Source organism: Equus quagga, chromosome 12 (genome assembly GCF_021613505.1).
Source record: "Equus quagga isolate Etosha38 chromosome 12, UCLA_HA_Equagga_1.0, whole genome shotgun sequence".
Taxonomy (NCBI): domain Eukaryota; kingdom Metazoa; phylum Chordata; class Mammalia; order Perissodactyla; family Equidae; genus Equus; species Equus quagga.
Window position 1 is genome coordinate 108074241 of NC_060278.1, and position 23903 is coordinate 108098143.

General features: G+C 55.2%; 1 protein-coding gene across 2 annotated transcripts in view; it reads left to right on the forward strand.

The window, feature by feature from the left end:
• PHACTR3 (phosphatase and actin regulator 3) overlaps positions 1–23903 on the forward strand; it is a 244500-nt gene that overhangs the window by 211387 nt on the left and 9210 nt on the right. For both annotated transcript variants that reach the window (XM_046679337.1, XM_046679335.1), the window contains exon 9: positions 22815–22870. In XM_046679337.1, coding sequence (XP_046535293.1) covers positions 22815–22870 — 56 coding nt within the window. The remainder of the gene's footprint in view (positions 1–22814; positions 22871–23903) is intronic.

Genomic DNA, 23903 nt, shown 5'->3' on the forward strand with positions numbered 1-23903 from the left:
TGGGGTTGGGGAGACAGGAAGAAGGTTCTGGAATTGGACATAAAGTTGGCGGTGTCTCTGGCATGTCCAGGTCCCTGGCACTTTTCATGGTAGTTAAATCCCGGAGCGCGGATGTGCTGGCACAAGGAGCATATAGACCGCATAGAGGAGACTCCACTGGCAGTTTTAGCTAATCAGGCTGCAGTTAGGAGCAGGGCCAGCCTGAGATTGGGGCCCTGGTGGACTGGCATGGAGTTTTATAGGGTCGTATGTTTCCTCCCACCATGTCTTCCCTCTGACCTCACATCACGTCTACGGATGGAAGGCGAGTGGTTGGTTGTTGTCACTGACCAACCCGAACAGAACAGGCTTCCATGTGCTCAGGTTTAATAAGCCCTGTCGGTCTCCTGGACGCGGGGCAGCATAACTGCAATGCAAGGGGACGGGGGACTTGCAATCCACTGTTCCTTCTTCTGGGAGCCTGCAGGGCTCGAGCCATCAAACCCTGCTGAGGAATTTGGGAGTTTAGGTTGGGTGCATCAGGAGCCAGGGGTTTCTGCTTGGATGAAACAGGACATGAGGGCAGAAGGCTAAGATCTTCCTCTTCCTCGCTTGGCTGAGAAGGGGCGGGGGCCTGAGTGCTCAGACTTTGGGGGTGGAGTCATGCAGCCTGGTGGGTCCCAGCTGGACTGAGAGTCAGAGAAGTCTCAAGCTGAAGCTTCCTCATTAATGAACAGCCTTCCACGAGGCAAGCACAGAACGTTCTCCCAGCACCAGCTCGGCCGCACGATGAGAAATCTCAGAGGGCTGCACTTGGCTTCCTGAGATACGACAGCACATTCATCTGCTCAGCCTTTGAAACTGCCAGGGGGACACTTTCCAAAGAGATTTTAGAAAATAGAGGAAAGCAGGTAGATGAGTAGACTAATAAAGAACTCATTAGGCGCCAGATAATTCTTGGACGGAACACTAACAGCTGGGCATCTTCAGCAGAAACAAATGCAGTTGTGGTGTGGAAGGGTGACATTTAGATCTAATGGGCTCCACATTTCACAGGGAACTCCAAATTTGCAAGATAGGTAGTTAGGCCTGTGATTATTAACCTTTTGGGGTCACAGGTTTAAGAATTTGATGAAAGCTTTGAGCCTACTGGGAATATGAACAACATCTGTGATTTCCCCTTTCCTAGTCACCATCTGTCTAGTGCAGTCTGCATGTGCTAAGGACTTTGTGACATTGTGGCATTTAATTCCTACATGGTAGGTCTTGACATCACCATTTTGCCCATGAGGACACAGAGCCTCAGAATTGTTAATAGCCAGTGAGTAGCTGGTGAGGACATGGGCTTGAGGCTGTCCGGCTCAGAGTCCTTTTTCTTAGCGCCCATAGCAGTAGCCCATTTCGTAGCACCCAGAAGCTCGTCCGTGGATCCTCCCCTGGTTCAGAACCACTGAAGCGCTTATATGATTCTCCACCTGGCAGAAGACTCGCCTTGAAGGAAGGACCTTACTTCTTCAATGCTTTATCCCCAGTGCCTACCACACCCCTTGTACAGAATAGGCTCTCAGCTAATAACTGTTGAACAGATAGGCAGCTGGATGGGTATGTGGAGGGTTGGGTAGGTGGCGGGTTGGATGGTGGCATAGTTACGTGGATGTGTAGGTGGATGCAGACATGGCTAGATAGGTGGACAGTGAAGTGGTTGCATAGTTGGGTGGGTGGGTGCAGGGATGGATGGACCGATGGACAGATGGTTAGATGGTTGCATAGTTAAATGGATGGGTATGTAGATAGAAAGTTAGATAGTTGGATGGATGAATGAATGAACAGATGGGTGAATATCAAGGTGGACCAGGCACAGTGGATAGTATAGAATTCAATGTGAATTCACTTCTACAAAATAAATGCGTATTGAATGAATGTCTTCCTTTGTGCAGTGGGGTCTTCAGATCCCTTTAAGCAGTGATTCCATTTACCAGTTTGATGTGTAATCAAACACATTTACAACGGTGTTTGTGGACGTTGTGAACCTTCAGATCCACAATGGGCATTGCCAATTTTGGAGCTCGGTTCTGTCCTGGGGGTGTGTCCAGGCCAGGGACTGAATCTGTCTCCTGCTGCACTGCTGCCGTCAGGACAGATGACCAGACTGGGCTGCTTCTGGGCTACAGGTTCTCTGGTGGGGGTGCGCGAGAACTCCCCTTTGCCATTGCTGGGAGGCTGGTGGCCCACAGGGCTGCTCCTAAAGCTTCCCGAGCACCTTCAGGAGGAAGAGGGGAAGCTTTCCTGGGGCGGCAGTGGCTGCCACTGACCCATGGCCCTCCTGAGGGGCAGGTCGCACTGTGTCTTCACAGTTCATCTCACAGTATAGAAGTGACAGGCCCAAATGTTCCGTGAGTGACTTGGGCCAAGTGGGAACTGTGGCAGGCTGGGGAGTGCGTGAGCTTGCTGAAGAGGGCAACTGCCACTCAGCAACTGTGGACGTCACCCCTGGGAATGCCACACAAGCAATCTTTCAAGAGAAACTGGAAATATTTATTTTTATGTGAAATTTCCTTCATTTACATGGTGGGATCCTACTTGCATTTTAAAAAAGGGATGTGTGGATCCCATAAAACACATTTGTGGGGCCTATTTGTCCTGGGGGCCACCTGTTTGCCACTCTGATGTGGAATCACTTATGCACTTGACTTATGAGAAGCTCTTTCTTGTTTGTGCTGAGATTAGGGGATTTTTGACTGTTGAGTTAATTTAGGGAAAATATTGGGTCGGCATGGAAGGGGGTGTCAGTAGCAGTAACCACCACACTGTAGCCGCCACTGTCCTGTGTAGCCCGGGGAATCCTTTCCTTCCTCTGCAAGGTGAGGGGCTGCCTCTCAGCTCTGATCTCGATCGTGGGCAGCAGCTCAGCAAGGTGGTGCAAAGCCTGAGCTCTGGACAGAGTACCTGGTTCCCGTCCCTGTCCCTGCTCTGCTGTTTTCCAGCCAGCTGACCACACGCAGGCTCCCTCCCCAGCATGTGCCTCGCTCTCCTCTTCTGTAAAGTGAGGATGATTAAACAGAGGCATCTCTCGTAGGGCTGCAGAAAAGATGCAATGAGATTGGCAGAGAGGAAACACCCAGGGAATAAAATAAATAAATCTGAGCTCCATGGGGGGAGGGAATTTTGTCTCGTTTTGTTTTAACAGTTTCTTGGGATATAATGTCCGTACCATATAATTCACTTTCTTTTCTTTTTACGATTGGCACTGGAACTAACATCTGTTGTGAATCTTTTTTCCCTTCTTCTTCTTCTCCCCAAAGCCCCCCAGTACATAGTTGTAGATTCTAGTTGTAGGTCCTTCTGGCTCTGCTGTGTGTGACGCCACCTCAGCATGGCATGATGAGCGGTGCCCTGTCTGCGCCTGGGATCCAAACCCGTGAAACCCTGGGCCGCTGAAGTGGAGCACTCGAACTTAACCACTGGGCCACGGGGCCGGCCCCTAATTCACTTTTTTAAAGTGCTCAGTTCAGTGTTTTTAGCATATTTATAGAGTTGTGTATTCATCGCCACAATCAATTTTAGGACATTTCCATTACCCCCGAAGGAGCCCCTCATCCATAACCCCGATCCCTAGAACAGCACCTGGGCCCTGTGGGTGCTTAGTGATTTCGCAGTTATTGTCGCAAGGATTGAGTGGGTGCTACGTGTAAAGCCCGTCCTAAACATTACCAAGCATTAGCATCACCATCATCTTTTTCTTCATCAAATCTTTATCATCTTCCTTAGGCTCTTCATCACTGTCATCATCATTATCTTCATCGCCATCTTCACCATCTTGTTCATCATCATCATCATCATTTTCCTCAATGTCTTAATCATCTTAATCTTCATCATCTTCTTTATCTTTACTGTCATCTTTAGCAACATCTTCATCAACATTTTCATCATTTCCTTCATCTTCATCTTCACCATGATCATTAATGTGTCCAGTCTTTGATACATAGGAAGTACTTAGAAGACATTGGTTCTCAACTCCATTGACGTCCAGGGGCTCCATCTTTCTGGAGAATGGAGTCCACATCTAAAGCCAGGCCAGGAGCCTCATGCTGACTCCTGTCTGGAGAGAAAGGGAGGCTTACAAGTATTGGAAGGTTGAGGGTGGGGCGGGGCCAGGACGTCACAGACCTGCAGGTCCGACTCAGGACAGCTCCGGGCCGTGAACCTGGTTGAGATGGTGATCTCGAGGTACTGCCCCCCCTTGACTGGGCCGTGCAGGGCCCAGCTCTCTACCATCCTCTTTGCATTTTGAGGTTCCAGGAACAAAGACTCGTGTGTTTAGCAGTTTCTCTGGTTTTCTTCCTTTTTGGATGAAGCAGATTTACTGGACTTGCTTCCCCAGCCTCCCAGGGAGTCCTGGGCGTGTCCCTGGGACTTTCAGTGTGTCTGTTTAGAAACCTCGAGGTAAACTGAGGTCAGGTTTATATTATCCAGATAAACCCTCCCGGGCCCTTAACTTGGCCCCGCCTGCCTGCTCCACGCCCTGGGTGAGGGGCCTGCCTGCCGTAGGACGTGGCCTTCAGAGGCATGCCAGGATTTTTAGGGCACTTTCAAGGATTTATTGCAAAATGCAAAAGGGACTGTGAGCAGGCCCTGTGGGGTGTTCTGGGCATGCGACGTGACCTCAGCTCTGGAGGGAGGGCGCTCGGTGGCCCTGGGAGACAGGCGAGGCCAGCATGGTCCTGGCAAAGTGGTGGCTGTAAAGTGTGGATCTTGCACGTTCTACTTTTAGATGGAGGTAGCTAAGCAACAGAAAACAGCGCTTCCAAATTGAGAGGTTTGACAAAATCTAAGGCTTGGAGGACACACTTATGAATCTTGGTTATTTGGGTAGAACTCAGCGTGTGCAGTGCCGGAGAGCCCGTGTGTAGGGGCTCGGCGGTCCTTTGGGTGGGGCTCCGGCCCCCAGGTTTGGTGTCGCTGTGGGGTGAGCCCATAGCTTGAGTCATCCTGCAGGGTCAGCTGCTGTATTTTCCTTGGTTGTTTGGAATTTGTTGGGGAAGGTACAGCATGTTTTGTAAGAAAACGCAAAACACTGCTAAACCTCCTTCAGGGTCAATAACACAGTCCCCGGACCCAGGGGAGCAGGTGGGCTTGTGGGTTTGGAGGTCGCCTGGCTGGGAGTCGAGGACTGAGTGAGCCCAGGCGAATCAGCTGACCCGTCCGAGCCTGTGAAATGAGTGTGTAACCTCTGCCTGCTCGGCTGCGCGCACGGACTGAACACACGCGGCCCTGCTTCACTGGGGACCGGGGCTTATCCTGTGCGAGTAGTGGTCATAGTGATGCTAATGCAAGGATAGGTCTCTAATATTGACTAAACTCGTGGTGTGTTCCGGGGACTGTGTTTTGCCTGCATTCACTAAGCCTAGGATGTAAATGTTCTTATTAGCTGTATTTCACAGTTAAGGAAATGGCAGCTCAGAGAGGTTAGGTAAGATATTAAAAGTCTCTCAGCCAGGATGCAATAGACTGAGATTTGACCCAGGCAGGCTGGCTCTGGACGCTGGGCCTGGAGCCACTGAACTCCACAGCATAGTTGCAGACAGTCAGGCTGGCATGGTTGTTCCACAGTCACTGAGGACTCAGGCTCCTTCTGTCTTCCTGCTCCATTATCCTCATGCTGGCATTTATCCTTCCTGGTCCAAGACGGCTGCAGGAACACTAGACATCACATTCATGTCCCAAAGGTGCATACATTCCAGCTGAGTCAGCTCTTCAAGAAGGCTGTCCCCAAAAGCTCCTCAGCACACCTCTATCTACTGCTCCATGGCCAGAACCTCTTCAAGTGGCTATACTTAGCTGGAAAAGAGGCTTTCCTGAAGAGAATCGGCTTTCTGATGCTATATAAGAAGGGAGAATGGAGATTGGTAGGAAACGGGCAGCTTCTGCTACTGCAGGTGTTGAGATTAATTCTGTTGTGTAGACAGATTGAAGGAAGAAAGTTAGGAACAAGCAAACAGATGGACGATGAATGAGCAACATTCCATCCAGGACGGAGCAGCGATTTCTAGAGCAATGTGATCGGAGGCCTCTGTGTGGAGCCGCTGTGGACCAGGAGAGAGTCCCCTGGCAGTTTATAGGAGCCCCGAGGGGATTTCGGCAGGTGGCAGGAAGCTGGGAAGGAGGAGAAGGGGCAGGGGAACCCTGAGGGGCCCCTGGGGGGACGTGGACAGATAGTGCTGTCCACCCCCATGACATTTCAGTTCAAAGACACTTCTGAGCAACCTTGGCCCCGGGCGCTGGGGGTGGAGGAAGGAACAAAACAGATGCAGCCCCTGCCTTCAGGACGATGGGATGGGGATGGGGTCAAGTAAGAGAGGGTGCAGGTGCTGGGACCCGCAGCATGGGCAGGGGACACAGGAAGGGCTCCTAGCGTGCCGCGGTGCACAGGTGCTCTGGGGTCCTGCATCCCCTCCCTGCCCTCCGCTCCAGCTGGTTGCTGGCTCCCCTCTATGGGCTGGTGCTCCTCAGTGGCCTGGGCGACGTTGCAGTTCCTGTAAAGTTATTGGCGGGTAGGGTGGTGCGGTTTCTTCTTCACGGTCAGGGACAGTTGTGAGTGGAGTCTGTGCTTCTCTTTGCCTGGGCGTTTCTGTGTCCGGCCCTCGCTGGTCTCCTGTGGCGTGACTGAGCCCCTGCCCTGGGCCCAGCCCTATGCTGGCTTGGCCCTGCCTGCAGCCCCCACCCTGCTGAGGAGGGAGCAGCGGGACCCAGGAGATGTGGCCTCAAGGCTGGCCAAGGCATGGGGGGGGGGGGGGGCGGTCCAGGGGCCTGGGGAGTGAGCAGGCTGTTCAGGCCGCCTGAGTGGGAGGCTAAAGAGAGGAGTGCAGTGGGGCTGGCTCCAGAAAGCCCAGGAGGCCTTCCCCAGGAAGGCAGTGAAGGGAAGGGAAAGCCTGGGGGGGAACTGCCTGAGCAAAAGCTCAGAGGCAGGAAGTGCCAAGTCTGAGGAGCAAAGGGCAGGGGCAGGTATCATTGGGTCAGGGAGCTAGAAGGGAGGGCAGGGCCTGGTACCCAGCAGGTGCTCCACAAATGTTTGTGGACCAGATGGCCAAATGATCTTAATGCCAGGGAGCAGGCAGTGGCAAGCATTAGATATTGTTTAAACTTTTTAAATCTGAATAAGGGACTCATATACGGGGTGTGAAAACTAAACAGTACATCTCATTCCCACCCCTGCCACCGCCCAGAGGCACCCACTGCCCATGGGTGGTTTGGAACCACTCGGGAGTGGGCTCGTATGGGGAGCGATGGCCCGAACGGTATTAGCGTACACTAACTCCTGTTTACTGGGCGGGTGCCGCGTGCCCTGCGCAGGGCAGAGCCCACCACCAGGGGAGTCACAGTCCCCTGGGGGGGACAGAGCCCATTCCACAATGCCCAGCACTAGGTAAATCAAAAAGCCAGTTAAAAGAAGAAATTACAAACACGATTTGATTTGTTCATGCTCTAAACACTTTTTTTTTTTAAAGATTGGCTGAGCTAACTTCTGTTGTCAATCTTCTTTTCTTTTTTTTCTTCTTCTCCCCAAAGCCCCCCAGTACACAGTTGTATATTCTAGCTGTGAGTGCCTCTGGGTGTGCTATGTGGGCCGCCACCTCAGCATGGCCTGACAAGTGGTGCCATGTCCGCGCCCAGGATCCGAACCAGTGAAACCCTGGGCTGCTGAAGCAGAGCTCACGAACTTAAACACTTGGCCACAGGGCAGGCCCTGAACACTTTCTTTTAACCTACTTCATACAGGTGTGTGTTGGGCCATCTTTCGGGGTGGACTCGAGGACATTTCATTGAGGAAGGGTCACAGTTGGAGTTCTTGCGTGAAGCAGCCATGAGCTGCGTCTCCTACAAGCTCTGGTGGCGATTTCTTGGATGAAGAGTGGGAGGTTAAAGCCCCTCAGAAGCCGTCTAAGTGCAGAATCCTTCCAGAGCTTTGCAGCCCCCTCCCGTCTTTCCCGCCTTTCTCTGCCATGCTAGCTGACAGTGGTATTTTTAGCATCTTGCCTTTCCTGACTCCAAAGCATTCAACTCGGTTCTGATAGAAATAACATTTTCTTTTTATATCTATATTAGATCATTTAATCAACGTGCATGAAGTTTAATTAAATTACCTAATTATAGAAACAAGGACACCTGGTACACGTAGGTTCTGGAATGAGGAACCGGTTTCTGGTGGTCTCCCTGGTGAGAACAGACCCCAGGCAGGGGCTGCCTGCCCAGCGTGGTCAGCGGGTTCCGGTTTTCCGGAAGGACTCGGTTCATGCGGCATCGGATAAGTGGAGATAACTCGAGAGAGCTTCTCCCTGGTGTTGTCTTCCTTGTGTGTGTCCTTCTCTACAGGGAGGCTGTGTCAGACCCCAGAGAAGCACAACTAGTAGGAGATAAAGAAGAGATTTCTTGCAAGGCGTGGGCTTGGGTGACGGTAGGGACTGGCTAGGCAGGTCTGGAATCTGTGGGGCAGGCTGTCGGGAAGGGCTGGGACCCTCAGGCCTGGGCCAAGGCTGCTGTCCACAGGCCAAATTTTTTCTTCTTCAGGGAGCCTGAGCCCTACTCTTAAAGGCTTCCAGCTGATTGGGCCAGGCCCACCCAGACCATCTGGGACAGTCTCCCTTACGGAACGTCACCTGATTATGGGCGGTAATCACATCTACAAAGTACCTTACCAGCAGCACCTAAATTACTGTTTGACTTAATAACTGGGAACTTCACTAGGATCTGGGGTGATGATGGCTTTGGGCTCCACGCTCTTACTACAGTGGCAGCCCAGGGCCCCCATAAGGCTTGGCATGTCCCACGTGCCCAGGACCCTTGGCTGAGTGGCCGGCAGGCACTGTGCAAGGTGCTGGGGATGTAGCAGTGGTGGGACGATTGAAGTCCCTGCCTTGTGGGGGTGTCGGATCCCTAGAGGTCGGCTCCGTGCATTGTGGGGTTTGCACATGCACTGCCTTCTTCACCTAGAAGGCGATCGCCAGATGGGGCAGGTGGGGGTAGCATTCACAGGCTCGGATGGTGGCTTCCTCTGGGCTGCCCCACTGCTCTGTCAGAACTAGGCTTTAGGCTCAGGTCCCCTGACATAAACCTGCTGTCTTGCCTTTCCTTCCTTCCTTCTTCCCTCTGCTCTTCCCCTCCCCTCCCCCTCCTGCCTACCACGCCCCAGACCTGGTTCCAGGCTCTGACTACACAGCACTGGATACTGCCAATGTGGTTCTTACATCAGGGTGTTCACAAAGAAGCTGGTTGGGGGTGAGGAAGTGCAGAGAATAAACAGGAAAATAAATAAAATCAGGCCATGAAGGCCACAAAACAGAAATATGCACTTGAGAGCACCTGGCACGGAGAGCGCCTAGTTCCGCTAGAGTAGTCAGGGTAGGCTTCCTGGAGGAGAAAACATTTAAGGTAAGCCATGGAAAGATCTTGGGGAACAGCCTTCTAGACAGAGGGAACAGCATATATGGTTAGAAGGAAAAGAAGCCAAAGCGGGAGGAAGTGGGGGGAGGAAAGGAGAGCTGGGGGGTGGTGGAGGGACAGGTCAGCAGATGGGGATGGGTGGGGCCCACATCCTGGGCCTGAGCTCAGCTGGGACCAGAGTAGGCCAGGCAGCAGTACCCCCCTGCCCCCCACCCGGGCCTTTCCTCTACAACCTTCCTCTCAGACTCAGCCCTCTGCAGCTCGTGCCCCGCCTCTCAGACTCTGGCACGATCTCTCCAGCACATCTCACTCCCTTACTCACCCTCTCATGCACGTTCTAGTAATCTCTGCGTCTTGTTCATGCGTACACAGTATCTCTGTCTCCATCTCTTACACACGCTCAGTTCTCATGCAGGTGGCACGCTCGCTCTCCTCTCTTGCACCCTCACATGTGTTCTGGGCCTCTCTTCCACACTCCAAATCCCTCCTTTCAAAAGTAGCACCTGCCAGGGCTTGGCATCATTTTGGATAATTCTCTCTGCTCTACCTGGGCTGAGAGACCACAGCGAGTGCCTCTCGTCGGGTCGGTGCGTGTCCGGTCCCAGAAGTCAGCGGCCTGGTCCTCCTCCCGGGGGTCACCCCTCATGGCTGGGACAGCTCACGTGGTCCACTGCACGGGGCTGGCAGGCCCTGACTGGCAGTGGCCATAGAGACAGCAAAGCTTAGGGGCGCTGACTCAGTGTTCACGTGTGGCCATCCTGTGCCCGTGGGGCTTCGTGTACCTCCATCTGTAATCCCACCATAAACCTGGGAGGTGGGCCATCGTCACTCCACCTTGAGGCACAGAGGGGGACTGCCATGCTGGAGGAAGTGGAAGAGAAGGGGGTGAGCCCAGGGCCCCAGAGCTGTCTCCCTGCCCCAGGAGTGACCTGGGCATGAGGGGCCCATCCCTCCTGCAGGATGTTGGCCCCCAGGGCAGAGGGGAGAGCCTTGGGCCGGCCAGTAGGCCCGTCACCAGTGCTCCTGGGAGGCCCTTCCTGAGCATCAGGAAGCCCAGGGTCAGCAGCAGAGGATGGGCCCCTCTCCCAGCCTCAGGGATTCCAGAGCAGGTGAGCTGGCTGCCGAGAGCACGAGTGCCAGGCAAGCCAGCCTCGCAGCCTTTGGCAAACTTGAGGTGGCTTCGTGGGCTGTCTTGGTGACAGGGTCTTCTGTGTTCTGGAGCCAGGCCTGGGGAGTCAGCATCCTGCAGTCGAGGGCACTTCCTGAGTGCCAAAGACTCGCACCCGGCTCCCCCTGACTCTCCGTGTCCCCAGGCACTCGTGTGGGTTCGAAGCCCGTTACAGTCAGCAACCCGCCATCTGAACGCACTGGAGATGCACTGTGAGCTGGTGGAGTTTTGTCCAGACTGAGTTTTCCCAGAAGGCAGAGGCCTTGGACATTGACTGGGGACACACTTTGTTTCCTTCAGAACTTTGCCAAGAACCGTTCCTTCCAGGAAATGGCTCCCCCTCTGTGGCAACGTCACTCAGAGAGTGGCTGATGTTGACGTTGTCATGGTGATCGTTGTGTGGATGTGCGGGCATCTGACGCCTTCGCCGTGCACCTGGTGTGCTTGTGTGTGAACACATACACATTGATGTATATATGCTGGGTTAACACTTCCCAGCCTTTCTTTCTCCTTTATGTTTCAGCCAGGACATGACATTGGTTTTTAAAATCACGTGTATAGGTGAGTTGGAGTAAAGGGGGTGTGGCAGAATACTTGTTGTGAGGGGTGATAGGGTCTAATGGGGTTGGGGACCCCTCTGTTAGGAGAAGGGTGTCTGTGCCCCAGGGGGCAGTGTGAGCAGCTCAGTGTGGGGAGTCATGGGGCACAGTGTTTGGGAAGGGTTCCCTGGGGAACTTGCTAGCCTCCCGGGGCTTGAACTTTGTCCTGAGTTCCATGGGGACCCGAGTTCAAGCTCATCGTGTAGTGAGGGTCACCCTTCAGAAGGTCCAGCCTGCTGTGGGGGCTGGTGGAAGGGGCGGCAGGGAAGCTGGGAGCCCATGGAGACTGGTGGCCTGAGTCAGGCAGCTGGGGGGCGGGAGGGACGGGTGGACGTAGGAGGTGTTGGTACATGGAGCCCAGAGGACTTGGAGATTCCTGGGGGTGGGGACTAGGGAGCAAGAGGGAAAAACGGTCACCCAGGGGTCGGGGGTGAGAGTCTGGATGATGGCTGGCACCGGCCTCTGAGACAAGGACCCTGGATGATGAGCAAGTGTGAGGAGGCCAGCTTTGGGCATGTGCTTCCTGGGGGGCTTGAGGTCATGAGATGCTGTGATGGGGATTGCCCCTGGTCGGGGGACCAGCAGCCAGCGCCTCCCCAGGTGAGCTCTCAACAGGCAATGATCTGTACTTGTGGCGTCACTGTGAGGACAGGGGCCTAATGTTGGGGGACGCTGCTGTCCCCAACGTGGACAAACTGTGCTCCTCAGCCTGTCCCTGGTCTTTTTGTGTCCCTCTATTCATGTCTCCTCCTGGAGAGACCCTCTCTCCAAGGCCGCCCTCCTGCCCATGGCGGTCCCCCTACCCTGACAGCACCCTGGGGAGCCAAGGATCTGTCTTCTCTTTCACGATCCCCAGAACCTGACGCCCTGCACAGGGCTGTGCGTCTGGAACAAGGAATCCACACCGCCCCGCTGGGGGAATCCCATCCCAGGCGGGGATACCGGCGTTCCTCGGTGACTCAAGGCTGGTGGCGGAGTGGGATCGGTGTTCCCAGGAAGGAGCTCCCAGAATAGCCAGGCATCCCTGTGGGTGGAGAGCTGTCTGTTGTGCAGCTGCGCTGGTTCTCCAGGAAGGCGCCTGCCTGTTGGGAGGAATCGCTGCTCCCTTCTCGCTTGACGCTGAGGGGACTGCAGCCGTTTATGCAGACCTCAGCTGTAGCTGGAGTTGAGATTTGGGGCACGTGCACCGAGGGGCACTGCTGGCTGGCTGGGGCCAGGTGTGTCCTTCCCCACAGACCAGCTGCTTCTCCCACTTCTCAGAACTACCTGCAGCTCCTAAGCCATGCAGGCTGCTGTGGTCCTCCTGCGGGCCACTGTGGCCGTCCTGCAAGGAGGGGCAGTTGTGTGCAAAGGATGCTTTAGGAAAGGCCCTGACGGTGGGCCTGCTGCGGGCCAGCACTGGCTCCCGGCTTCTGGGTGGTCCACTTCACTCTCAGTGATCCCGAAAGGCGGGTGTTGCAATCAGTGCATTTTGGGAGAGAAAACTGAAGATCAGAGGGAGTAACTTGCCAGAAGCTTGAGGATGTCAGGGTCAGGACTGAGGCCTGAAGTGACTTGGGCCCGGAGCCTGCTCTCTGCTCCTTAGCTGCTGCCTTTCAGCCAGCACTGTTCCAGACAAGTTGGAGCAACCCGGAGCCTGCCCTCAGGAGGCTGAGAATCTAGAAGAAACAGGAAAGCTCACAGGAGTCCTGGCCGAGGCCGGTAGTCATCACCAGGGGGGAGGGAGTGCCAGAGACAAGGGATTCCTTCCCACTGGAGAAGGCTTCTGGAGACGTGACGGGGATGGGAGCCATCCTAGGTGAGCCAGGAAGTGCAGGGGCGAGTGTGAGCGTGCCAGCAGGGTCCTCCTGACACCCCGGGAGGCTGGCCCTGTGTAAACTCCACTGGGAAGAGGAGGAAGCAAGGCTCAGAGGACTGGGGGCCCACCCAGGGTCACCGAGTGGGACATGCAGGGCAGGACTCTGGGTCCCCGCAGCCTCCCCGTCCAGGCGCAGGTGCCCATGCTCAGAGAGAGGAGGCGTTTCTCTGGATGCATCAGGCTCCGCCCGCAGAACGTCCTTTCAGAGGCTTCCCTGGTTTTTCATTAACTGTTTTCTGAGGACCTCGGTTTGGGGTTTGGCTTTTCGGGCTAAGTGTGCTCGTCAATGGACGGCAAGGTCAGAGGCCTGAGGAAGAGGCTCGTGACTGAGAGCTTTAGCTTTGGGGACCCGGAGAACTGGGCTTGGCGCTCCACTCCACCGTTGGTGAGCTGTGTGACCCTGGAGTGCTTAGCTTCATGGAGCCTCAGTCCCCTCCTCTGTAGAATGGGCATATTAATGGTAGCCGTCTTACAGAGCTGTTAGGGGATGAAAAGAAAAACATATAGCAAGTGTGGGACTTTTTATGGGGATCAGGGCGATTATGGATTTTTATTTCCTGTGACTCAGTTTCCCACCTGGCAAATAAGAGGGCACGAGCTGGTCAGCAGGGACAGGAAAAAGTCACAGCCTCGGGGTTCACAGGCCTCCTCGAGGCCTCGTGACCTGGGTACCAGGGAGAGGGGTTCCAGTCGGATGCTGTTCCCCAGCCGCCTTCCTCGCACGAACCCCTCGGCAGCAGCAGGACGGGAGGCCCTGGTGTGCACAGCCCCTGGAACACGGCCTGGGGCAGGCGGAAGGTGCCAGTCCACCCCGAAACAGCCGCCTGCCAGCACCTTTTTCTCTGCAGCTCCCAGCACCCCCACACGGTTCCCCCACCTGCCTCCAGCTGAGCGGGGTCTGGCCCCCTTCATGGCCCCTTCTCCCTGGACAGCTCTGGGCCCTGGTTTCAGGGTCTCTCTGTGCCTTGCACAGGTCCGCCCGTGGGGCCGTGGCTGGAGGAGAGGCTCTGTGGCAGCAGCTCTCCTTGGGCTTGTCTGGGAGGAAGTGGCCATTTCTCTGGATTCACCCAGGAAAGGCTGGGGCCCCCCACACAACAGTTGTCTCTGTGGCCAACCCGGACGGAGCACTCACACCACGCACTGTCTGCGCGTCTCAGTCCTCAGCCCCTCGTAGGAGCAGCTGGGGGGGCCTGAGTGGGGAGTTTGGCCTGGGGCAGGCCAGCCCTTCCTGACGGCCCCTTGGCCTCTGGCACCTCCACTCCAGTGCGGCTGATGAAGAGGCTGCACTGTCAGCTGCTGAGCTTGGCACAACTCCCCCTGTGGTCCAGAAGGTGCCCTGCCCCCGCTTCGCCTGTGGGTCAGAAGGCTGGGTCCTGGGGCACTTTCTGGCATGGCTGACCCCGAGGTGGGCAGCCTGCCGTTTGACCAGCTTGCCCTTCCTGTGGGGGCTGAAAAGCCCACGACTGGTGCTCAGCGGGCGGGTCTGGGGTGGGCTGCATCCTGCTATTGCATGAGCATTTTATTATTTAAAATACGTGCATAATAATGGCATCTGAGGGACTTTTAACAAAAAGAAGAACCACCTCACCTCTAAGCCCTGCACTTATGCAGTCCCCCTCTGTTTCCTTCTGGTCCCTAAGATGTCACTTTACACAAGATCCCTCTGCAACCAGGTTATTTTCCCCTTCCCGCAACGTCCAGGGCTCGTCTCCACGTGCCACATTGTTGCGAGGCTCCTAGGGCGACCTGGTGATCACGCCGAGAAGGGTGGCGTCACGCGCAGACGCACGCCGCGGCTGTTCTGAGTCAGAGCAGAAAGGCCACTGCTGTGGCCACGCTGATTTATGGAGAGAAGCTGGCCTGGAAAGAGGTCTGTCTGTGCACCGTTTCTCCCCGAGGGAAGGCGCTGTGTGGCTGGGCGCTCCTGGGGGGTGCTCAGCCAGGGGCCACATGTTCACCCCTGGCCTCAGAGCTTGGGTTTGGACCTGCTGTCCGTGGGCCTCCGAGCGGCCTCCTCGTGCCGTGCCAGGTGCTCCCAGGAATGGGGGCCACTCGCCCCTGACCACCCTCCCTCCAGGAGTGTCTGGGAGGCAGAAGGGGGTCCTCAGGACAAGGAGGGAAAGTCCTCAGGGCCCAGCTCACTCAGGAGCCTGGTCCCACAGGTAACGCAAGCGGAGAGCCCAGACGATGAGATTGAGGGCCCACGGGCCAGGGGAGGTGAGCCTGAGTGGGGACTGCGAGGAACCAAGGAACTGGGGCCCCTCCCAGCCCTCGGCTCCAGCCGGCTGCCTGGGAAGTCTGGACCTGGAGGAGGCACTTCTTCCCTGTCTTAAAGGGAAGCAGGGTAACTGATTTTTTAAAGTGAAAACTCCTAATTGATTAATGTTTGCTTCACATTCACGTCTTAAAAAGTATTGTGTGAGCCAAAAATGCAACTGCTTGCTGGATTTGGACCATGGCGCACTGGAGGGCCTGTGGCCAGGCTGCCCCTCCAGCCTGGGGGGTGTCAGGGAGTGGAGTGCTTGCACACCCTCAGCCCAGCTGGACTGCCGAGGCTCCCTGCCCCTGGGGATGGCTCCAGGCTGGTCCTGGCTGAAGGCAGAGGTGGGAGGCAGCCCCTGGTCCTAGTGGCATGGTGCCCTGGGGAGCAGGGCCAGTGTCACAGCCAGCTGTGGCTTGAGCTGTACATCCCGTGTGTTAGGTCTGACTAGGCTGTGTGCAGTAATAACCTCCAAATCTCAGCGCCTTTACCAAGAACAGGTTTATTTCTTGCTTGTGAAGCCCACTGTGTATCTGGGTGACTCTCCGGGGCAGCTGTCCTCATGCCAAGTCTGCCCTGGAGCGCTCAGCTCTGAGGTTCTGCCAACTTGCCCAAGGCCCCAGGTTGCCATGGAAGGGAATGCATGGAAGATTCCCACTCGCTTTTCTTGGGCTCAGCCCAGAAGTGACATCTCTCCTGCTCCTAGCCATCAGTCAGAAGCAGCCACACAGCCCTGCCTAACTGCAAGGGGGCCGAGAAGTGTAAGGAGCCCCAGACTGTCTGGTGAGCAATGGATATTTCTCCAGCACTGGCCCAGGTCAGCTTCTAGAGCCCAGGCCCACAGGGCAGTGGCAGATGGGCTGGAGGCTGGTGTGATGGTGCAGCGGGGGTAAGCTCCATGAAAGCAATGGATGGCAGGCCTTGGTCACCACCGTATCCCTCTGCCTGGTGTGAGCCTGTCATGGAGACAGTCTGATGGAGGAGGGAGGGAGTGTCTGATGGAGGAGGGGGTGAGTGAGTGTCTGATGAAGGGAGGCCTGAGTGAGTGTCTGATGCAGGATTGTTTCCTGGGGATCCTGACCAGCAGGGTGCAGATTGCAGTTCTTTTGGCTGAGGCTGGGCGGTCTGGGATCAGCAAACAAGATGAGCAACATGGAAACTAATAATTATACCACCACCTGTTTGTGTTGCATTCTCTTCCTCATCTTTAGTGTTCTCGACCCCCTTGGCACCCCCGTTGGTTCACTGGGGCAGGTGAGGGCCAGGGCACTGGAGGCCCAGGTCAGGGAGGGCATTAACCCTTGTCACCCAGGCAGGTGGCAGAGCTGGGACTTGAGTTGAGACTCTGTGCCTGTGCTGCGGCCTCAGTGCTGGTTCTGGGGCAATGGAAATAGAGCCTTCTACGGAGCCTGAGGAATGTGGATGTTCATCCGCATCATTCATTCTCCTAAAACCCATTCCGGGTGTCCTGGTCACCCAGCTATCAGTGGCCTCATGGCCTCCACCTCCTCCATCCATTCCTCACCATCATTCATCACCTGCTCACTGACGGGGTCTCCTCTGCCTCCGTCATTTCCGTGTTCACAGCTCAGGGTCAGGTGTGGATCTGTTCAGTCGAGAGGCAGGAGGGCCGGGGAGCCCCTGTGGGGTCAGTGGCATAGCCTGGTTCCCGTGTCCTGACAGCCCCAGGGCCCTCACACCCATACCTGCATACACCCCTAGATGCCACACCTGTCACCCTGCCCTTTGCCAGGGGCTCCACACCGTGACCTCCTGCTCAGGTAAGGCCTATTGAGCATGTTTCTGGTCCCCCAGCATCACTGCCTCTCGGGTGTGCACAGGCAGGGACGAGGCATGAGATGGGCAGGTGCTGCTCCCTACCCTGGCATTTCTTTTTTCGGTGTTGCCCCACCCTGACACGGCACTGTAATTAGCCATGGCACTTGGGCTTTCTGAGTGGGGAGAGTCAGAAATAGACTGCGGCTTCCTCCCCTCCAGGCGGCACTGGCACGTCACCTGCAGCAGCAGATGGTTCTCAGTCAGGAGGAAGCTGGGGAATCCCGCCCGCCCCTCCCCGCCCCAGGCCTGGGCCTAGCTCCCGAAGCCCAGCCACGCGCCGGGGCTGTATCTCTGCAGGTCCTCTGAGAGCCCCTTGCTGCCGAGGCTCCAAGGCGAGGATGCTCTGGCAGCATCTGTCCCCTGGGCCACAGAGCATGTTTCACAGGGAGGAGCGGAGCTGGCGTCTGTTCACTTGCTCCTTGGTTCACTCCACTCGTGTCTGCCTGTGCTGGGCTCCAGGGGCTACGTGATGTGATCACATTCGCCCCTCTGAGCCTTGATAGTCTCACCTGTGAAATGGGCACCGTCGTGTCTGCGTGACTCGACATTAGGGTTGTTGTCACTCTTGTTTTGGAAGCCCCACCCCCATGTAGAGAGTTGAGCTGAGTTTCAGGCAGCAAATGGATGAAATGTTACGTTTTATATAGATTTAGTCTAATGTATATTAATTGGAGTTTGCATTGTTCTTATGGTAGAGCCGGTATCTTCCCCAGGTCTGACTCGCCTCAGGGCCGTGGCGCCTGTCCTCTCTATCTGATGGGGGTCCCGGCCCTGAGAGGGTCCCCTCTCCAAGTGGCAGGTTCTGCTCTGTTCCTTTGGACAGCATTCTGGAAGAGTCCAGAGAGTGCTTCCGAATGCAAATCCAGTCCTGGCACCACCTCAGCCCCATCCCACACCTGCCTGCTTCAAACTCTTCAGCACCTTCCCAGGCTCCTCACCGCAGACTCCAAGTTGTGTGGTCCTCCCCCTGCCCAGTTCTCCTGCCCCATGGGTGCGCACACACCTCCCTTCAGTCTAAATGGCACGTGCAGGATTCCTTCCGATGTCAGAACCTTTGCACGTGCTCCCCCCACTGCCTCCAGAGCTCTCCCCTCCCCTCCTTGCTTAATGATCTCTGCTTATCTTCTGGACCTTGACTCAAGGGGGAGCTTCCAGGGAGCCGTCCCTATCCAGCTCAGCACCTACCCTAGGGTTCTACAGCACTGGTCACTGCTGAAATACACAGTTGTTTGTTTGATAATGGAATGAATGTCTGTCACCCCCTAGAGCCTGAAGGCAGGGCTGGGTGTGACTTCTTACCACTGTATCCCATGGGTGGGCTTGTCATTGGTGCTCACTAAACCTCTGACGAGGGAGGGTCTGGTTAACCCAAGGCAGAGCTCACAGTCTCATGAAGTGGGGTCCCCATCCCGGGTGGTCTTCCTGGGTACGGGCGAGTCTAGACTGGAGCTCTGCACCTGCAGCACTGCCCTTGTCTCCTGCTCCACCCCTTCCCCAGCGATCAGGGTCTGCTGTCCCGGTAGGCACCATGCAGGGTGGGGTTCGTCGGCCTGGCAGTGCTGCCTGGGACTCTGGTCCTGTGCCAACCCTGGGCTCCCGGGCTCCCTCTGGGGAGAGGGGCGGATGAGTGACAACCCAGCAGGCTATGCTTTGTTCTGCTCACAGCTGTGCACCTATGGGGCTGCGTCCACCTGGAGGACTGCCCGTTCTACCTCACTCAGAGGTGCCCTGGGGCCAGCGCTGGCTCACAGCCTCATCGCCCCTGGGAGGAGCCGCAGCCGCTGAAGCCTGCCGTGAGCGCTAGGAGGCGCCTGCCGCCACCCCTCATCGGGCCAAGGGAATGGGTTTTGGTGGTGAGATGTCTACTTTTCCGAGACATACGAATTAAATGAAATGCCTTTCTGGGAATTCAGTCCATGACCAGCTGGCAACTCCCAGGCGGGGTTTTCTTGAGCAATCACTATATCCCAAGCCAGCATTGGTGTAGACACTACTGTGCATTACCTCATTCAGTTCTCACAGCTGAAGATCTATTGTTAGTCTTCATTTGGGAAGGAAAGACAAGGCTGCAGGAAGAAAATGCCTCGGGGTGAGGGACGGTGTTAGTGGAGATTGGGGTTACTTTCCAGGTTTGAGGAAATACGTGGCCTCCTTCCTCAGGTGTCCCTGTGGGCACCCCGGCTAGGCGCTGGCAGTCACGGGGCTCCAGGCTCTGGTGTGAGGGAGCATGTGAGTGGAGGTAAGAGTGGGGGTGTCCATGTGGGTGTTTGTGTCTGATGGACGTTCAGGTGAAGCAGGCAGAGATCAGGGCTGACGAGGACGACAGCAGATGGGCACGGCAGGTGCAAGGAGCGGCTGGAAGGCAGGGTGCACTGAGTAAGCTTTAGTGTCATTTATCCTGGCCCTGGCCCATGGTGGGCTCTCTTGCTAGTCCCATTTTATGGAGACTCAGATACATCAAGGATCTAAACCCTGGGTGCCCAGCTCTGAAGGTGAGACCCCTCAGGTCTTCTGACACCAGTGTTTATCTACCCTTCCTGGTTTTTCATACATGGAATTGGAGGGGTGGGGTACAGGCTGGTATATTTTAAATGCCTCTCTACGATTCCACAGTTTTTTTTGAGAACATTATAATAACGGCAATTATAATAATGATGGTAATGATGACAAGGAACGCAGTAGGAACAGCTCACACTTACTGCGCCGTCCTGGTGGAGCAGCCCTTGAGCGAAACCTTTTCTTGCATCATCTCATTTACTAGGCACAGCAGCCTGGGAAGTGAGGATACCAACCTCCCGTTTCCAGACCAGGCTCTGGGGCTTACCCAAAGCCACCAGGTTGGCCAGCACTGGAGCCAGGGTGTGAACCTGTGAAATTCCTAGAAAAGCCACCCGGGGCGCCAGGTTGCAAAACCAGCTGCGTTGGCGCACCCGCCTCCAGTGTAGTAGGTCAGAGGCGAGAGTAGGACGCCTGGACACGGGCAAGTGAGAGAAGAGGCAGGGTCTGACCAATGCGGTGCGTTTCCACGGTCACTCATGATGGAGCAGGACCTGCCCCACTCGGTCGCATGAGGTCCCTCTGGCTCCTGGACTTGGAAGTGGACGTGAGGACGGTGTATGGGCTGCAGGAGGAAGTTCCTGGCTGCAGAGCTGCAGGCGCACAGGGAGCAGCAATCTGGCAATCCAGAGAACGCATCTCTGCGGGATTGCTTTTCTGAAAAGAGGGTTTGCTTGTAAGAGTCAGAGAAAAAGTGTGGATTGAAGGCATGAGACATGACATCTAGAAAGGCTTTTGAAAATACAAACTCAATGTTCTTTACTTACACACATCCTTGAAACAGAAATCACTAAATTCCAAGCAAGCATTGTCGTAAAATGCTTTTGTACACTCTCTCACTTAATTTTCACAACTCTGTAGAAGATCTATTATTAGTTTTCATTTTGCGTGAAAAGGCAAGGCTCAGAGATGCTAAATAATCTGCTCAAGAACACACAGCTAGGAAATGACAAGTCTCAAAGTGAGCTCCCAAACTTTTGTCTTCCTGGTTCCGCATCCCATCCCCTCACTGCTCTGTCACACCACCTTCCTGGTCAGGACCCCCTGGACTCCCTGGGTGGCCCTTTCTATGAGCAGGCCAGCAGGGGACCTGGGCTTCCTGAGACAGGGCTGGCAAAGAGTGGCCGTCCAGACACTGCCAAGCTGACCACGTCGTTGCCCTGCTCAGGACCTTCACTGACTCCCGTTACCACAGCGCCAAGAAGTGCGGGCATGTGAAGTGTGGTCGTGTAGCATGGCTTCCAAGGGCCTGCAAGGTCTAACTCAGCAGCTTTTCTCAGCCCTCTACCCTGGTGTGCCTGTCCCACACTCCACTCTCCCCCCAGCCACCAGGACTACTCTCCGTTCCTGAAGATTTCTCTTCATTCTCTCTTTCAATCCCCAGGCCCTTGTACATCTGTTTCCCCTGCCCCCAACCCACCAAAGGGATTCTCCACAACCCTGCTCATAGTTTCCTTTTCCATGAAGCCTGCCTGGATCGCTCCTCTCCTCTCTCCCGAGTCTTCAAGGCCAGCACTCGAGTGGTCTGGAGACACTGTGTCTAGAGAGGTGTGATCTTCCACAGCTGGCTCCTCTCTGCATGCAGGGGCCCTCCGCAGAAATGGATCTGCCCTCAGTTCCCCTGCCTCATGGCTTATCCATCACATCCCCCCGGCTTATTTCCTCCATGACACTGACCACTCTCTGGAATGGGCTTATTCATCTGTTTACTGCTTGTCTTCTTTCCTCTTTAGACTGTGAGCTTTCCGAGGGCAGGGAAGGCTTGTCTTGTTCACCACGGTATTCTGGGGCTCGGAACGGTGCCTGGCACAGAGCAAATATTCCGTAGTCACTTAGTGAGTGAGTGAATGAATGGCATCTGGGGTATTTTGACCAGGCTGCAGGGAGCCCCATCCAATGAGCTAGGTTTTGCATGAATTGCTCGGGACAGATCCGGAGGCCCGGCCAGGAGTTGTTGGGGGCAGGTTGAAGTCCCACCAACATTGAGACAAGATGTTGAAGCAACCACCCACAGAGCCAGCAGAAGCACAAAGCTCCCAGGGGAACCAAACGGCAAACTGTCAGTGTTCAGAGTGTGGAGGGAGGAGCAGCTGAGACCTGGGGACGCCCTCAGCTTTGTGCAGGGACAGGGATTATAAATAGGAGACAAATATTTCTGGAGGCAACATCTTCTTTGGGGCAAAGTATTATGGGCAAATACTGGGCATTCAAATGCTCAGCCCTGTTGTCTCCCCGCAGCAGCTAAGGGATCCGGAAGTGGGAAGGTTTCTGGCTCTGACCCAAGGACAGCATTATTGAAGTTACAAAAATAATTGGAGCTTGGCATTAATTTTGACGAATTATGCCTCCCTTTCCTGACAAGTCTTTTATTTACTTAGAGGTTTTTTGTTTTGTTTTTTGGTTATTTTATCTTTTGGCTGCATCCTCCAACTCCCTCAGTGAGCCATTCGAAGGAAATAATGATTTGTCTGCATCTCGCACAAACACGGTGTCTGGGTCGTGGCTGGTGCCGGCGGCGGGAGGCGCGGGGGCGCTGCGCGTGCCAGGACGCGGCGGGAGGAGATCCCCAGTTTTGGTTCCGCCCTGCGGGCTCCGGGAGGCGGGAACTCCGTCGTCACGCCCCCCTGCTGCCTGGCGGGGAGGCGGGCTCAGCTGCGAGCGGAGGGCCGGTGCTGGTGTGCAGGGACCAGGAGGCGCGCGTCCGGGAACGCGGGACAGAAGCTGCAGACGGTGCTGCTGCCCACCACACCCTTAGCCAGCGGGCAGGACACAGTCTCCGGAACAGATCTCCGTGCTGCTTAAACACGCCGCCTGGGGGCCGCCCGGACCGGCCAGGCTCGGGCTGGGATCTGGAGATGAAGAGCCAGAGCTGCTGGTCCAGAGGTGGAGCGCAGACTGCCCCAGCAGCCCTGTGACACCGGGCCACCTCCCTCCCTTGTGGGGGTCTGACTCGGTTTGCCAGCAAGAGGCAGCTACCAGAGGTCCCTTTCCTCTCCTCCAGCTTTTGGGGAGCAGTCTCTAGGGGGTGCGCCGGCCACCTCCAACCCTCGCAGACCCAAGGTGGAATTTGCAGGCGGCCACCATGGTGCAAAATGTAATTCTAGTGTTTTTCCGCAGACGGCTGAGCCAAAGACCTGCCGTGGAGGAACTGGAGAGGAGAAATATCTTGAAACGTGAGTAGCTGGTGGTCCCTCCAAAGGCTCCCCTCACATGTGCTGAGGCTGCTGCAGGAGCGCAGCGTGCCGGGCAGTGTAGAACTCGCTCCTTTTCTCACGCGTTCCAAACCCAGCCCTCTCTGCCGGCTGAACGCTCCGTGTTCCCACTAAGTCTGAGCAACTGAGGAATTCTGAAGGCAAGCCCCTTAAGAAAAGTTGATACACCCAGAAATATCCCCTTAAAAATTTTTTTTTTTTTTTTTAAAAAAAGCTCTCCTGGCATAAAGATGTCCCTATTTTCAGGGTCGTTTAATTAGCCCTGTAGATCTAAGGGAAATGAATCAATATTCTTTTTGTGTGCTGGGTTTTAAGCAGGTTTCCCTGGCCCTTTTGGGTGGGAGCTCCTCGTGATGGGCACGGACATCACAGGCAAGGTGTGGACAGTATCATAAGTCCCACCAGAGAAGGACAGCCCCTTGGTTGTTCCACCTGGGGAGTAAAGCAGACAGCTCAAAGGAACAGTGAACATGGGAAACATTTTCTGTGGCTGGAAAGGTGCAATCCCAGAGCCCCCATCCCAGCCCCACACCCCCTGGGTTTCCACAGTTCACTGTGTAATTAAAACATATGCTGAATATTGGTGTCCACGAATAGCCTCCACAGTGTAGAGGAGGCCACTCTGTCTCAGAGTCATTGATGATTTGGGGAGGTGAAACCCTTCTTAGATAGTTCTTACATATCTGGTCAACAGACTTTAGTTTTCAAAACGTTTTCTATAAAAAGTTTCTTCTAAGGACCTGGATTTTTAGAGCATTTTCTTTTTTTTCTTCTCTACGTGATGAACACTGCAGACGTTCTCTGTCATTCTCAACCATTCTTTGGTTGTTTATTCTGTGAACATCTTTTTACAAAGTTATATCAGTGCCGGCTGACTTTCTGTTAGAAAGCGCCGGACAGAGCCTCTGGTTGGTCTGGGTGCTGGCTCTCACCTGACTCCTCTGCCCTGGCTTTGCCTCAGTGCCTCACTAACTGCCTAAAAAAGTCCCTTCTT